Source organism: Jaculus jaculus, chromosome 7 (assembly GCF_020740685.1).
Source record: "Jaculus jaculus isolate mJacJac1 chromosome 7, mJacJac1.mat.Y.cur, whole genome shotgun sequence".
In the NCBI taxonomy this organism is placed as follows: Eukaryota; Metazoa; Chordata; class Mammalia; order Rodentia; family Dipodidae; genus Jaculus; species Jaculus jaculus.
Window position 1 is genome coordinate 49,903,655 of NC_059108.1, and position 17,418 is coordinate 49,921,072.

A 17,418-nucleotide genomic window follows, 5' to 3' on the forward strand; every position below is an offset into this window, starting at 1 on the left:
GTGGTAGGGCAGTCTGGTGACTTCCACAGTCACTCCATTGAGTTTTACTCTCTACTTTTTTCTAAGAGGCCAGGGTGGTAATGGGGACTCTGAAATTTGGTGTTTGTGTATCAACTTGGCTAGAGTCTCCTCTCTGTTTAGTTGGGGTGCACAATATCCCGCTATTTTATTAATAGTATAGACACACTCCCTGTTCTAAGTGTTTCACCATTGCTTCAGGAAAAAACCAGGGGGCTCCTTCCACTTTAAGTGCTAGTCCAGGCTGATGGGGAATTCATTATGTAGTCTCAGGGTGACCTGGAACTCACTGTGATCCTCCTACCTCTGCCTCCCAAATGCTGGGATTAAAGGTGTATGCCACCACACCCGGCTTTACATCTTTAAAAAAAAAAAAAATTGCTCAAAACTGAAACTACCCATGCTATTGCTACAAAAATATGTGTACATCATAACTTCTTTGAAACACAGTATGGTTCCTATGAACTTTGAAAAACAAAACGAAGTTCTAAGGGCAGAAAGGCTGGGAATGTAGCTTAGTGATAGAGTGCTTGCCTACGATGAGACACAAGGCCCTACATTCAATCCCAGGTGTCTCTGTCTCTGTCTCTGTCTCTCTCTCACACACACACCCCCACACACCCACATTTGGTTTCTGTACCAAAAAGTGTGTGCTTGGGGGGAACCCATAAAACCTGGATAAGCGATATCTCTAATAATGATTTCGAAGGAGAAGGACAAGCTGCCTAGTTCAAAGGGACAGTTTCTCAGAGTACCATACATCTCTTCCCGCGTACCGGCCCAGACCTAGGTCACTGTCAGGCCACAGCATTGTTTTAAGCTATGCAGATACCCAGCGCTTTCCTGATGGTTTGACGCTGAGTCCCGACCTTGTCGGGGCCTCGCGTTTCAGGGCCGCAGCTCGCCGCAGGTGTGTCGCTGGGCAGGCGCCCGTTCAGGGCCGGGAGCCGGAGCGAGGGGAGGGGACTGCGAGCCGGGCCGGGGGCGGCCGGCGGCGGCGTGCGGCCTCCTCCCCAGCCCCGGGCGGCCTGGCCCGCGGTTCCCGGGCGTGCCTCCCGGAGACGCGGAGCCGGCGGCGCGCCCAGCCCTGCAGCATCCCTTGCGCGGAGGCCGCGGCACAGCGCCGCGGAGATGCGGGCGGGGGCAGGGCGCGGGGTAGGTGACTTTATCCCGCCTGTTTCCCTGCCCCGGGGAGCAATGACATCACGCGGCCTTCTCCACGCGCCGACACAAAGAACGGCTCCGAGAGGCCCTTGCTGGCTGAGCCGGGCCCGGGGGCCCCTCCAGCTCGGCCAGCCGCGCGCGCCCGCGCCCTTCCTCCTCCTCCTCCTCCTCCGCCACCGCCGCCTGGGTTGCCGCCGCCCGCGCCCTCCGCTCGCCGCTGAGCCCGCGCCGGGCCTTCCCATGCAGGCGGCGCGGGCCCTGGGAGGGGCGCCCGGAGCCAGCCGCGCAGCATGCACTGGGGGGTTGGCTTTGCCTCGTCCAGGCCGTGCGTGGTGGACCTGAGCTGGAACCAGAGCGTCTCCTTGGGCTGGTGGGCCGCGTCCGAGGAGCCCTTCTCCTTTTATGGGGACATCATCGCTTTCCCTTTGCAGGATTACGGTGGAATCATGGCAGGGCTGGGCTCCGATCCCTGGTGGAAGAAAACCCTTTACTTGACCGGGGGAGCTTTGCTGGCCGCAGCTGCGTATCTGTTCCACGAACTTCTGGTCATTAGGTGAGACGCAGAGAGGGCCCCGCGCGCGGGCGCCACAGGGCAACCTGGCCAGGGCAGGGCTGGCGCGAGGGGGCGAGGGGTCCGGTGCCAGCCCCTCGGTCATGCCACCCAAACGCTCACCCCGTCGGGCCTCATCTTCTCCCAAAGGCATTTCGTGGTCACCTGGCCACATGTAGGGGGGCCGTTTAGAATTGGTGGGAGACTTAAACTGGGAGGGGCAAACATTTGTCTCCCAACATTTCCATGTTAAAAGCAACGCGTTCTGACCCACGAGTGTTAATGGAGCAAACCACCCCAGGAAGGTCCTAAGTGCAATCAAACCCATTTGTAGCAATCACATTAGATTGTAGAAATACTAAGGTACATTTTTTTTGGAAATGTCTTATTGGTTTGGTTTATAGGTAGTAATACTAGAATATTAACTACTAACCTCATTTTTACTTAAAAGGGTAGTTCTCCACTACCACTTCCGAAATGTCAACATCAAGAGGCTGCTGGTCCCTGCTAAACATGCATGGTCAAGTGTAGCGGAGTGCAATTTTTATGCAGCCTTAACCTAGTTCTCGGCTTCTCTCTGGTGTGGACTGATGAGCTCCATCCATCTTCAGATTTAAATGCCATTGTTGTGTGAGCAGCAGGAGAACCTAGGGCAGGGGGAGCACATGGGCGTGTTGGGGAATCACAGGGTGATAAACAGTTACATCTGCTGCCTGCGGCAGAATGTTTACAGGACTGACTTGGAAATTCCAAAAGGAGACCCTTGCTGTTGGAATAGTCAGTCCCGTGGGAGGTCTTCATTGGAGTAGGGTAAGGCTACAGGGTACTGAGACAGTCTTTGACTAATTAATACTTCAATGTATGGTTAAAATTTCCATGTATTTGGGCCCTTAGTCACTGGAAAATTCCTGGAAGCAGAGCAGTTTTCAATAGCCCCGAATCTCTTTTGGCCAGTATTTTTTGTAGAGAGAGAAACGTGTTCACTCTACCTTTTTCCAGGTTGTCAGCATATTGCACTAGAGGAAATAAGAAAGACAGTGTGGAAGGTGACCTTTAATGGGTCTGTGGGGATGCCAGGAGGGCACCGTGAAGGCCCTACTGCATCGTGACCATCTTGTATCTTTCCTGTGTCCAAAAAAGTGAGAAGTCATTTGGGTCTGGGAAAAGGTGGCTTTCATATTATTTAGCCACAGCAGAAAACTGAGAAGTTTTATTTTAACCTTGTCACACATTTAATTCACTGACTTGGATCAATGTGTTGAACCTAGTTGAACCAAATTAAAAAAAAATAAAGTGAATTCTCTCCCTACATTAATTATCCCATATTTTTGCTGGTGGTGTTAAGTCATATAAAGAAACACGTGTGCAGTATTTCAGGCGGTAATCAGTTGTTTCTTTTATGATCCAGTTCCAAGCCTTTAAGGTCCCTGTACTATGTGTCTTGTTAACATTTATCCAGTTTGTGGCAGGATTGAAGGCTTCACAGGCCTGAGTCCAAAAGGTGGATTATATGACCTTGCAGAAATAGTAGGGCACTTGGGCTCACTTTGGAGCAGGCCACACCCTGGCAGGTGTGGACCCCTGGGTCCCTCTCCCCACAGGTAGCATATTCCCCATCTAGGGGCCATAAACTCTCAATGCTGCTTGCATCAAGGTTTGTTAATCCCACATTTGCTCACTTTGGTTTCTTGACATGTTTGTGGTGTTCATACACCCTATGGTAGCACAAACAGTGGAAAGGGCTGCCCATTTCCAAGCACTTACCAGGGACTTTGCATTTATCCTTAATAATTACCACTTTCAGGGTCTTTCTCACTTTATAGATAAGGGAATTATAGCAAGATCACACAGTGATCTGGGTTCAAGTGTAGAGTGTGTGCCTGCACCTGGAGCCTGAGCCTAGAAAGTGCCCCTTCTGAGATGTTTTGTTTAGGGAAGAGAAAGAGAAATGTAAAGAATGGGTCATTTCCCAAGTTTGCCAGCTTCCAATGTCAGAAAAACAGGGTTGAAGGCAGGCTTCAGAGGGTTTGAGGTGGACCCTTCTACTCAGGTGAAATCTAAATTTTAATTGTCTATGTGGTTTAAGCAAAACACAAAATCTGGCAAAATGATGACAATGTCTAAGTTCACTGACCATTGCAAACTTTTCCCCACCCCTGCCTGCTTGGTCTTTCTGCTGCACAGATTTAACCTTAATCTACGGCTTTGTCTCTAGAGTAGAAAACAAAACAAAAAAAGAAAACAAAGTTGCCAGATTAGAATTATAATGAAGTATAATGAGTCTAACAAGAATATTAGGAAGGAGGTATGGGTGTTCATTTGGGTATTATATTTTGGGTCTTATCTTAATTTTTCCACAACCATATTTTTAAGCAGTATTGTCTCAACTTTATTTGTCCTGGGTGGAGATGGTCTGGCATCTATGTTAAATTCAATCAGGCCTCTGGATATTTGTTGCCTGTAAATTGAATGACATAATGACTTCATTATCAGTAGCTCACTTGCATTTTTGGCATTCAGCTCAGCCTGTCCTAGAAAACTTTTTCAGTGAATCAGAGCAGTCATGGGTCTTCATCTGATTTCCACAAACAATGGACTCAGCATGCACCAAGGCAGTGGTTGTCTATGATGTCCTTAGCCCCAGGAGTAGGAGCTAGTTTCCTACTAATTAGCTCACTGGGGTTCTGTAGATGTTACCTTATTCTAACCTCATCCTTAGGATTCCATAACCCCTCCTTCCCAATATCTACTTTATAAAATAAGCAATACAAGCCAGGTGTAGTGGTACATACCTTTAATCCCAGCACTGGAGTGGCAGAAATGAGATTTCAATCAGATCAGAATTCAGATCCCTAAATTCAAGGTTAGCCTAAGACTACAGAATGTGACTTATATGTCAACCTGGGCTAGTGAGTAAGACTTTAACCAACACCCCCCTCCCTCCCCCCAAAAAAACAAAGCAAATAAATAAAATAAGTTATACAGGTAGCAACTCATCTGAGCCTGTGGCCCTAAACTGGGGAGAGGTCTCATGTTGAGAGAGGGTTCTGGAACCAGATTATCTAGGCTTAAATTCAGTCTGCCTTTAGCCAGCCTTGTATATTGGATGATAGTAAGCTTTCCATTTTTTAAGATGAGAATTATAAGAGTAGTCTTCTTCATAGAGTTGATATTATGTGTTCACATGTTGAATTGAGTTGGTTGCTTAGCAGATATTGAGTAAAGGCTAGTTATCACTAGCTGTCATGGACAAATGAATGATTTGAGTCTAAATGGCTGTGTTAATAAACTTAGGAATTGTCATTTCTGGCATCATTTATTTTGTAATACTGGGAATTGAGTCCTTACACATTGTAGGCAAGCACCCTACCCCCAACACTCCACACTTTGTATTTTCTTCCTTTCCTTTCTTTCTTTTTGATGTAGGGTCTACTCTAGTCCAGGCTGACCTGGAACTCACTATGTAGTCCCAGGCTGGTGTTGAACTCACCACCTCTGCCTCCTGAGTGCTAGGATTAAAGGCATGTGCCACTATATCTGGCCTTTTTTATTTATTTTTTTATTTTATTATTATTATTTTTTTTTTGTTTTTGTTTTTTCGAGGTAGGGTCTCACTCTGGCTCAGGCTGGCCTGGAATTCACTATGTAGTCTCAGGATGGCCTCGAACTCTCGGCGATCCTCCTACCTCTGCCTCCCGAGTGCTGGGCCTTTTTTATTTTCTTGAGATGAGATCTAGCTAAGTTCCCCAGGCTAGCCTTGAACTTGTAATTCTGCTGCCCTAGCTTCCTGTTGAATAGCTGGGATTGCAGACCTATGCCACCAGGTCTGACTTTAGAGATTTGATTTTGAATGATATCCTTTGAGCAAGTTACTTAACTTTTTGAGCTTCAAGTTTCCTTGTTTACTATAAAATAAAGTATTATGTCCTAAATTAACTATTTATTATTATTAATATTATTATTTTGGTTTTTGACGTAGGGTTTCACTCTAGCCCAAGCTGACCTGGAACTTACTATTAGTCTCAGGGTGGCCTTGAACTCATGGTGATCCTCATATCTCTTGCTCCCAAGTGTTGCTTCCTACACCTAGCAATTTATTTTTATTTATTTAAGAGAGAGAGAGAAAGAAAAGCAGATACAGATACAGTGAGAGAGGGAGAGAGAGAGAAAGAGAGAGAGGGAGAGGAAGAGGGAGAGAGAGAGAATGGGCATGCCAAGGCCTCCAGCCACTGCAAACGAACTCCAGATGCATGTGTCACCTTGTGCATCTGGCTTACATGGGTCCTGGAGAATTGAACATGGGTCTTTTGGCTTTGCAGGCAAGCACCTTAACCACTAAACAATCCCTCCAGCCCCTAAATTAACTCTTAATAGTGCCTGTTTTATAGTATATGAACATAACATAAGTTAATGTATGTGGTGTGTATAAAGACATTGGCATATGCTGGTACATAATTAGCATCCATTCTTACTACAACATGGCCCAAGTTAGCCATTAGAATTAGATTGTTTGGCCAGTGGGATAGGAATTTTATATTTATCTCTTCTTCCAGCTCTTAAATTTTTGCTTCACTAATTTTTGTGAAAACACTACCTTATGATCTGAATTATTTTACTTGATGTCAAATAATCCTTTGTGAAGTGTGGAGTTTGCACTGTATAGGAACCATAGTCAAAATGAATTCTGGGTTTCAGTATCTGACCTCCCACATCTAATCTAAAAGAAAATCTTTGCTTTACAGAGAATATTTCCAGAAAACCAGCAATGCCTTCTATTTGTTTGGCTTGTACTTTCAGATAAGTCATTATGAGCTCTTTAAATTGATAGGACCTTGGGTGGTAAACTACAAGATAATTTGTTTTACAAAGTGGAGATGTGTAAGTAAGCTTGTATCCATGTGCTGATAATAAAAAGCTGTTCCCATTTGGATAGAGGTAGATGTTAGGACTAAACTGGAGTTCGCAGAGGGAACCAAAAGCTTAGGGAGTGCCAAAGCCAGAACAGTTTATCTGATTGGTGAATGGCTATGTAGAGTGAAAGATGGACATCATGACAGGTCCCTGAGCTGGGATATGACTAGGACTGAGTGGAATGATGAGATTTTGTAGCTTAAGAGGATAAGATCGTATCTCTTTGGATGAGAACCAATTCCTCTATTTTTTTTTTTTTTTTGTTTGTTTGTTTTCTGAGGTAGGGTCTTGCTCTAGCTCAGGCTGACCTGGAATTCACTATGTAATCTCATGGTGGCCTCGAACTTATGGCAATCCTCCTACCTCTGCCTCCCGAGTGCTAGGATTAAAGGTGTGTGCCACCATGCCCGGCTTAATTCCTCTACTTTTAATGCTTGGCTTCTCATTAAATGCTTAAAGATATTACTTAATTAATTTTTTGTGATAATCAGTACAGAATTGGTACTGTCTTCATTCTTTGGATGAAAGAAGGCGGAGAGACCTGGAGCAGCATGGCCAGTAGGAAGCAGAGTATGCATGATCCCAGGTATATAGACTCTGGATCCAGCATTTGTTCTCTGTGGTGACTATTGAAGATCCAGAGAGGTCCTTTTTTTAAAAAAAGTTTTTTTTTAATTATTTATTTATTTATTTGAGAGCGACATACACAGAGAGAAAGACAGATGGAGGGAGAGAGAGAGAATGGGCGCTCCAGGGCTTCCAGCCTCTGCAAACGAACTCCAGACACGTGCGCCCCCTTGTGCATCTGGCTAACATGGGACCTGGGGAACTGAGCCTCGAACCGGGGTCCTTAGGCTTCACAGGCAAGTGCTTAACCGTTAAGCCATCTCTCCAGCCCCAGAGAGGTCCTTTTTACCTAAATAGTGGCCAAAGAAAAAGATGGATGTGTGGCTTAGATAGAAGGAGAAAAGTAGGGATACTCTAAAATATATGTGGTGTTACCAGAGTTGGCATGCTAGAGGGATAGAGATGGAGAGAGAGAGGCAGGAATAAAGACAGAGAGAAGGGGGTAGACCCCAGAAACCAGATTGTACAACAGCATAGGTGAAAGGTCTATTGAAGGCACAGGAAGCTTAGAAAAAGGATCAGAACATTCTCTCTGATTCCCTGCAGATGTGGGTCATTGCAGTACAGACTTGCACTGCTATTTCTTCGCTTTAGTGATGGAGTACCTGTTTCCTAGTATTGTCTGATGAATAGGAATGTAGGCATGTACACCTGGTTTGGTCCAGAATCTGCTGATTACTAGCAATGTGACTAAGCAAGTTAATCTACTGTGTCCTAGTATTCTTGAACTTGGTATTCTCCTTCATCATTTTGCCAAGTAGCTAGGATTATGGGTCAGTCTTAGCACCTTACTGTCTATAATATATTTTAATAATAGGTCTACTTCATAAGATAATTATGAAGATTAAGTGAAATCCTCAAAATCAGCCATGACACATAATAAGCACAAAATACTTGTTTTAGAAAATATTCCCCTTGCCCATGGCTGCAGGCTGTAGGTAACAGAAGCAGGTTGATAGGTAGTTACTTCCAGAGCCCTTAGAGTCATGCTAGTCCTGAGTTTGCAAGGTCATCTTGTGATCTGACTATGCTCAGTTCTTTAAGTCTGTGTTAGTCCAGTTCTCCGGTACACACTGCCTGATCCTAGATAACTATAACTCTCAGGTCCTCCCAAGAACTAAGGTAGCCAGCAGAGAACATGATAACATACAAGTGTTCTTTATTTCTCTTTTGGTTTTGACAGGAAACAGCAAGAGCTTGACTCCAAAGATGCTATTATTTTACATCAGTTTGCAAGACCTAACAATGGTGTACCCAGTTTCTCTCCTTTTTGTTTGAAAATGGAAACTTATTTACGGATGGCTGACTTACCATATCAGGTATTTGGTTGCAAATATGTTTTATTCTTATTGCATTAATATCAGTTGGAGGGAGTACTTAATGCCACATAAGTAGATGTCAGAGGAGGGGTGTCTGAAAGTAACAGTAAGCCAGTCTTTATAGTAAGAGAAATGCTTGATCCTAAGGTCTGTTGATTTTTTTTTTTTTTTTGTTGTTGTTGTTGTCATATCAGTTTTAGTGATGCATCCAAAATATCTTTTGTAGCTTCCAGGATCCATGGCTTGTTCATTGCCTGGTGCTTCCATGATCACACAGTGATTACTGATAACCCCACTGAGGAGGACTCTCAGTGAAATGGGGATGGGAGAGAGGGGACATAAGAATGTAACTCAATGGGAATATGACTAGTTTGCAATATATTAAAGTTTCCCATGAAAATGTAAAAACAGTCTTTAGAGTGACGCAGAGTATACTATTTTCCTTAAAAGGAATAGTATACTTCGGTTGGTTTAGGTAGGTCTCCTGGGCAGCTGTTGATCAAAGTGAGCATATTGATGCCTGGTGGGGTTCATTTATTGACTAAACTGTGCTTGTCCTCAATGAAGGTGGGGTAGAGGCACTGTGGCCACTGGGTAGGTATTTGATGATGTTAGGAGCTTTTTCATCTTCTGCTCAAGTGGCTTACAGGGAAGCACTGGTCTAAGTCAGAGTTAAAGAACCAATTAAAAATGGAAAAGAAGCACATACATATATGTGACTTGCAAGTATTTTCACCCAGCTAAAAAAGAAAGTTTGCCAAAGTATTAACTGTTTATTGAGGTTTAGAATATGGGTAGCTTTCACTTGTTTCACTTTTTGAATTTTTGCAAATTTCCCTTAAAGTACAGAGTCAAACTACATGTTGCTGTTTAAAAAACAAAACAAAAGAACAGTGAGACACCCTGTCTCATGGAAATAGCCATAAGGAGAACACCCAGTGTACCCCTCTGGCCTGCACATGAATGCACACCTAAGAGCACACATCTTAGCACACATAGTTGTACACACGGGTGCACATACAAATTGTTAATCCAAATGAACATGCCAACCAACTGGACACAAAAATGGCCTTTAGAAAAGTAACTTGTTCTGGTGGGTTTAAAAAATAACATAAAAAAAAAAAAAGCTGGGCATGGTGCACACCTTTAATCCCAGCACTCAGGAGGCAGAGGTAGGAGGATCACCATGAGTCCAGGGCCACCCTGAGACTGCTTAATGAATTCCAGGTCAGCTTGGGCTAGAGTGAGACCCTACCATGGAAAAAAAAAAGTAAACATAAAACCCTTCTAAACAGACCAACACTGTGGTCCATCTATGTACTGTCTTCTCTCATCCCGTGAGGGTGTTTTTCCTCCACATTGGCCGTTGCTAAGACTCCTGCCCTGGTTTACCCCACTTTACTGTGAAGTACGTTTTGCTTATTATCTATAAGAAAACAGGAACAAACAAAAGATAGTATTTAAAGGTATACATTCCCTTCAGTAACGCTCGAGCCAATATCTCACAGATTTAATGTGCTATAATTTCATTGTCCTTAAATTCTGTATAATTTTAAATATTTCCTTCCATTTTCATTTATTTTTTATTTTTTTCTATTTTCCTTTTTAACCAAGTTCTGTCCATAAGGAATCTTATTAAAACTTTAGTTTCTATAATTATTTTTATTTCGTGGTTAGAGAAGATATCTATGTGATACTCTTTTCTTGATTTTACTGAAACTTTATCCTAGTATATGATTTTTAAAAATACTGAAAATAGCTCAATAATTACCTAATATGGATTGATATATTAAGTTGCTTGAGCATGTTTAATGTGTTATTTAGATTTTTTTTTGTATTTCTGCTGTTTTTTCTTTTGTTGGTTTACCTGTTTTAGTAGTTTCTAAAAGGAGTGAGTTCAACTAGTCCAAAGTCCAAGTGTTTTGTTTTTTTTTTTCTTTTGGTGAAGTAGGGTATCACTTGAGCCCAGGCTGACCTGGAATTAGTCTCAGGCTGGCCTCAAACTCATGGTGATTCTCCTACTCTGCCTCCCAAGTACTGGAATTAAAGGCATGTGCCACCATGCCCAGCCCTTATCTCTCTCTCTTTCTTTTTTCTTTTTCTTTTTCTGTTTTTACTGTTCTATTAGTTCTTACTTTATATGAGAATTATTTTTGGGGCCAGGTAGGTGGCTCAGTAGGTAAGAGTGAGGGCTGATTCACTCCTGATTATGATTTCCTAGCACAGCTGGGAGTGGCCACACATGCCTATAACCCGGGTCCTGCAGGGAACAAATACTGGAGGATTGCTGGGCCTCTGGCAGAAAACAGCAGCTGTGGGTTCAGTGAGAGACTCCACCTCAAGGACACATGTGGAAGAGTGATGGTAGGAGGACACCTGACTTTCTCCTCTGACACGTGCACAAACACCACCCCTACCATACACAGGCACATCTGCAAACACATATTGCACATTCGAGATTATATTGGAAGGTACAGCCCAAAAAACCCATCTTTTTCTTTTTTAAAAATCTTTTTTATGGGCTGGAGAGATGGCTTAGTGGTTAAGCGCTTGCCTGTGAAGCCTAAGGACCCCGGTTCGAGGCTCGGTTCCCCAGGTCCCACGTTAGCCAGATGCACAAGGGGGTGCACGCATCTGGAGTTCGTTTGCAGAGGCTGGAAGCCCTGGCGCACCCATTCTCTCTCCCTCTATCTATCTTTCTCTCTGTGTCTGTCGCCCTCAAATAAATAAATAAATAATTTAAAAAAACCTTAAAAAAATATTTTTTATTTGAGAGAGAGACAGATAGAGACAGAGAGAATGGGCACACCAGGGCCTCCAGCCACTGTAAACAAACTCCAGATTCATGTGCCACCTTGTGCATCTGGCTTACATGGGTCCTGGGGAATTGGTCCTTTGTCTTTACAGGCAAGTGCCTTGACCACTAAGCAGTCTATCCAGCCCAAAAGAACACATCTTTTTCTCTTTGGTTTCTTTTTCCAAAGACAGTATCAATCATTCTCCCCTATACTTCTTTTAAAAATTTTTTTGAATTCTGTGTTGTCTGAATTGCAATGGATTTTCCAACTTTCTTTTGATTCCTATTTGCTTGGGATCTTTCTCCATTCCCTTTCTCTACCCTGGGTGTTTGTTGTTCATTGGCAGTATTTTCATTGGCTGAATGTGAGAGAGTTAATTGTTGGGTTTAACTCAGTTTATTAGGACTTATTTTTTAATATCCTATATAAGTTAATCTATATACTTTAAAATTTTTTCATTATTATTTTTTATTTATTTGACAGAGAGATACAGAAATAGGCAGGTAGAGAAGAGAATGGGTGTGCCTGGGCTTCCAGTTACTGTAAACAAACTCCAGACACATGCGCCCCCTTGTACATCTGGCTTATGTGGGTCCTGGGGAATTGAACCAGGGTCCTTAGGTTTTGGACGTAAGTGCCTTAACTGCTAAGCTATCTCTCCAACCACAGTAGTCTATATTTTTAAACTTAATATACTTTCTTTCTGCCATTTCCTGGTTTGTAATAGATAAGTACTTTCTTCTTTTTTTTTTTTTTTTTTTTTTTTTTTTTTTTTGGTTTTTCAAGGTAGTGTCTCACTCTAGGTTAGGCTGACCTGGAATTCACTCTGTACTCTCAGGGTAGCCTTGAACTCACTCATGACGATCCTCCTACCTCAGCCTCCTGAGTGCTAGGATTAAAGGCATGCCCACTTTTACCTTTTAAAACAACTTCTATTCTTGTTCTTATGGTAATTGCTTCTAGACCCATATATTTTTGTTCCTGTTCATTGTTAAATTATTAAAGTCTGTACTTACTGTACAGTAATGCACATATATTAGCAGTTCACATGAGCTCTGTGGCCATTCCTTTCTTCTCGGCTCTCATCCTCTGTGAAGCTGATGTCTGTCATTTTAGTTCTGGAGTTTTAACACATTTTCCTTTTTTTGTTGTTGTTTCTTAAGGTAGGGTCTCACTCTAGCCCACGCTGACCTGGAATTCACTATGTAGTCTCAGGGTGGCCTTGAACTCATGGCAATCCTCCTAAGTCTGCCTCCTGAGTGCTGGGAGTAAAGGCGTGTGCCACCACGCCTGGCTATTTTAGCACATTTTCATTTGTTCTTCTCAGACAATAGACTTTATGAGAAGTTACTCGACTAACCATATCTCTTATATTCTACATGACTTATCTTTTTATTTGAGTAATATTTTCAGATTGAGTTTTTTATTGACAACTTCCATAATTGTGAACAATATCCCATAGCAATTCCCTCCCTCCTCCCACTTTCCCCTTTGAAACTCCACTCTCCATCATATCCCCTCCCCCTCTCAATCAGTCTCTCTTTTATTTTGATGTTATCACCTTTTCTTCCTATGATGATAGTCTTGTGTAGGTAGTGTCTGGCACGGTGAGGTCATGGATATGCAGGCCATTTTGTGTCTGGAGGAGCATGTTGTAAGGAGTCCTATCCTTCCTTTGGCTCTTACACTCTTTCTGCCACCTCTTATGCAATGGACCCTGAGTCATGGAAGGTATGATTGAGATATTTCAGTGCTGAGCAATACTCTGTCACTTCTCAGATTGAGTGTTTATGTGTTAAATTTTCAGTGGTGGGAGAAGAGACATGGCCCAGAAGTTAAAGGTGCTTGCCTATAAAGCTTGCTGGTCCAGGTTTGAGTCCCCAGATCATGTAAAGCCAGATGCACAAAGTGATACATGCGCCTGGGGCTCACCCTGGTTTAACCGAGCACGGTGGTGCACATATTTAATCCAGGCATTTGGGAGGCAGAAGTAGGAGGATCACTGAGAGTTTAAGCCTACCCTGAGACTACAAAGTAAATTTCAGGTCAGCTTGGGTAGAGCAAGACCCTACCTTGAGAAACCAAAAAGAAAAAAAAAGATCAGTGGCTTTGCATGTCTAAGAATATCTTTATTATATTATTTTTAAAAATTTTTATTTTTTAAGTTTTATTTATTTGAGAGAGCCAGAGAGAGACACACATACTCATAAAATGGGCATGCCAGGGCCTCCAGCCATTGCAAACGAACTCCACATGCATGTGCCACCTGTGCATCTGCTTATATGGGTCCTGGGGAATTGAACCAGGGTCCTTTGGCTTTGCAGGCAAACACCTGAACTGCTAAGCCATCCCTCCAGCCATCTTTATTTATTTATTTGTTTGTTTTTCAAGGTAGTGTTTTGTTCGAGCACCCTTACATTTTATGTTTATATTCAAACTTCTTGTCCCTCATTGTTTTACAAATATTACTCTATTGTCTGTTTTACATGGATGTTACTACTGAGAAATGTGGCATTAATCTTCTTTCTCTTTGTAAATCCTTTTAGAATTGGCTTTTCATGTTAACACTTTTGTTTCACTATATGTGTTTTGTTGTAGGTCTTGCCTATCCTTTGTTATTCTGAGGTTTTGGGTGTTTTCCCTTTTATTAATTTTTTTAAAACTTTTTTATTGACAACTTCTATAATTACAGACAATTAACCATGATAATTCTCTCTCCTCCCCTACTTCTCCTTCACAAATGCATTCTCCATCATATCTCCTCCTCCTCTCAATTAGTCTCCCTTTTATTTTGATGTTATCATCTTTTCCTCCTATTATGAGGGTCTTGTGTAGGCATTGTGAGGTCATGGACAACCAGGCCATTTTGTATCTGGAAGATGGCATTGTAAGCAATCCTGCCCTTTATTTGGCTCTTATCTTTTCTCCATCACCTCTTCTGCAATCCTTGGAATGTATGACAGAGACATTTCAGTGCCCTGTCCCTTCTTAGCACTATGGTGCCTTTTGTGTCATCCCAGAGGTCAGCGCCATCTGAAGAGATGATTATCTAACCAACAGTGAGAGGAGCATTAATATGTGGGTATGGATATTAAGAAAAGTCTTTTATTAACTTTTAAAGATAGCATACAAAGTAATGGGTTTTATTATGACATTTTCTGATAATGTGCCATAATATTTTGTTCTGATTTATTCCCTCCTCCATTGTCCTCTCCCATCCCCTCTTTTCCTGCAGATTGACTTCTTCCCCTTAAATGGTACTCCTTGTTTCCATGTCACATGTGTTCTAGTCCCCTCTCTTTTCTCCACTTCCCATTTCCCATAAAATCTTTTCCTTCCTGTTCATGGTCCTCTTTCTAGTTGTATAAAGTGTGTGCAGGCATGCGCACACATACTCTCTCTCTCTCAAACCTAGGTTCTGCATATAAGAGAAAATGGGATATTTGGTTTTTTTGAGTCTGGCTTATTTTGCTTACCACAATGATTTCTAGTTAATTCATTTTCCTTTTCTTGCGGTCAAGTTTGCATTGCTATGAGAAAACACCCTACCAAGAGCAACTTGTGGGAAAAAGAGGTTTATTTTGGCTTACTGGCTTGAGCAGGAAGCTCCATGATGATGGGAAAATGATGACATGAGCAGAGGGTGAACATCACCTCCTGGGCAATATCAGATAGACAACAGCAACAGGAAAGTGTGTCAAACATTGGCATGGGGAAACTGGCTATAATACCCATAACTTGCCCCCAACAATACAGTGCCTCCAGAAGACTTTATTTCCCAAATTGCCAGTAGCTGGAGACCTAGCATTCAGAACATCTATGCTTATGAGTGACATTTGAATCAAATCACCACACTTACAAATGATAAAACTTCATTCTTCTTTATGGCAGAGTAAAAGTCCATTGTATACATATAATATATTCTCTTAATCCATTCCCCTGTGATTGACACCTAGGCTGATTCTGTAACGTGACTTTTGTGAATACTGCTGCAGTATGTGTGGGTGTACAGGTGTCTTTGTATTATGTTGACTTAGACTCCTTTAGGTATACACTCAGGAGTGGTGTAGTTGGATCATGTGGTAACTGGATTATACGGTAGTTTTTTTCTTAAAAATATTTTTATTCATTCATTTATTTATTTATTTAGGTTTTTTGAGGTAGGGTTTCACTCTAGCCCAGGCTGACCTGAAATTCACTCTGTAGTCTCCGGGTGGCCTTGATCCTCCTACCTCTGCCTCCTGAGTGCTGGGATTAAAGGCATGCGCCACCACGCCCGGCTTATTCATTTATTTTTTAATTTGCATGCAGAGCGAGAGAGACACGCATGCACACATAGAGAAAGAGAGAGAATATGAATGAATATGAATGGGCATGCCAGGGCCTCTAGCTACTGAAGACAAACTCCAGATGCATGTACCACTTTGTTCATCCGGTTTTATGTAAGCACTGGGGGAGTTGAACCTGGGCCGTTAGGCTTTGTGGACAAGCACCTTAACTGGTGAGCCATCTTTCCAGCCCTAGTTTTAGTTTTTTGAGAAACCTCCACACTGATTTCCACAGTGTCTGTACCAGTTTACACCCCCACCAGCAGTGAACAAGGGTTCCTGGTTCCCCATATTTCACCATAATTTGTTGTCCTTTGATGAGAGCCATTCTGAGGTGAGATGGACCATGTGTCATCTTTTTTTTTTTTTCCTTTTCTGTTTGGTTTTTTCAAGGTAGGGTTTCACTGTAGCCCAAGCTGACCTGGAACTCACTCTGTAGTCTTGGACTAGCCTTGAGCTCCCAGCAGTCCTCCTACCTCCCCAATGCTGGGATTAAAGGTGTGTGTCACCGTGTCCTGCCTATATGTCTTTTTCAATCTAGGAAATTAACGCTCTATAAAAATATTTCCTGTAAAATGTATTTGCCCTCCCCCCATTCTTCGCGTTCTTTGTTGTCTTTATGTTAGAACCATTGCTTTTATTTCCTATGCTTCTGTGCTCTGCTCTGTGGTTCTCTGCTTCTTTCTCTGAGCTTCCACTGCACACTTTTGTTCTGTTCGGTTCTTGCATCCATTGTGTTGTTTATTTCATCTATTGTATTCTTTCTATTCTCAGACAGGATTTCCTCGTATAGCCCAGGCTGACCTTAAACTCATGATTCTCCTGCCTCTAATTCCTAAGTGCTGAGATTACATGTGTGTACCACCATGTCTGGCTGAGTGTTGATTTAAAGTTGACTAATCTTATTTTTTTTTAAATGGTTCTCACTAGTCAGTTTTCCCAGCTTCATTCTTTATCTGTTGGAGGATAATTATTGTTTTAACTAAAAGCTTCTGGTTTGTCCCATTAATTCTGCTTCATGCCACACTTACTTAGTATGTTTTCTTTCTCATAATGGCTACACTTCTCAGGTGTCTTAGTGTTTTGGTTAGAGAGCTCCTTTTACCAGGGATGCCAGCTTTCCTGTCTGGGAAGTTGTGCTAGGCAAGGGTTGGAGCCCAGGCTATGGGTTGTGACCCTCAAGAAATTTAAGAAAGGAAAGGAGGGTGCTCTGGGTACCTCCAAACACTGAGGTCCTTTCTGTTTGCTATCTTTCCTGCAGTTGCTTTCCACTGGCTTAGGGTTTACTGTTAGGTTCTCACACGAAGGTGGTGTTAGAGGTGGTTTCCTTGAGTTGTAACAGACCAGTAATGTCTCGTGAAGAAATGAGCCCTCCAAATACTTTCTTCTCTGAGCTAGTATAAAAGAAGGAATGGGGCTGCCAACCACCCTCCTGCTTCAGTGCAGGGGGTTCTTCCCTTGCTAAATACTGTGATGGAAGTCCTTTGGAAATATGGTGGAGTAGCACTGAATGTGGACTTGGGGAGAGTATGGAGGACACAGGAAGTCAGGAAACAGAAAATGGGTCTTTTTGTAATTTTCATTTTTTTATTAATTAGCTTTGTACTCAGCGAACACGGTCAATTTGGTACCATTATTAGGCTTATCCTGCCTTTGTCCCCTCCTTGTTGAGGTATATGGGTCATACATTCTGGAGTCAGCCC

The 17,418-nt window shown here is 42.6% G+C and overlaps 1 protein-coding gene across 3 annotated transcripts in view; it reads left to right on the forward strand.

Moving 5' to 3' along the window:
* Positions 1-826: 826 nt before the first annotated feature.
* Positions 827-17,418, forward strand: part of Faxc (failed axon connections homolog, metaxin like GST domain containing) — a 66,962-nt gene continuing 50,370 nt past the window's right edge. The window contains exons 1-3 of one of the 3 annotated variants that reach the window (XM_045155190.1): positions 827-928; positions 1,614-1,735; positions 8,454-8,589. In XM_045155190.1, the coding sequence (XP_045011125.1) occupies positions 1,629-1,735; positions 8,454-8,589 (243 nt within the window). In that variant the 5' untranslated portion in view covers positions 827-928; positions 1,614-1,628. Of the gene's footprint in view, positions 929-1,154; positions 1,174-1,440; positions 1,736-8,453; positions 8,590-17,418 lie in introns of those variants that run through there. The other 2 variants (XM_045155189.1, XM_012949246.2) reach the window with 2 other exon arrangements.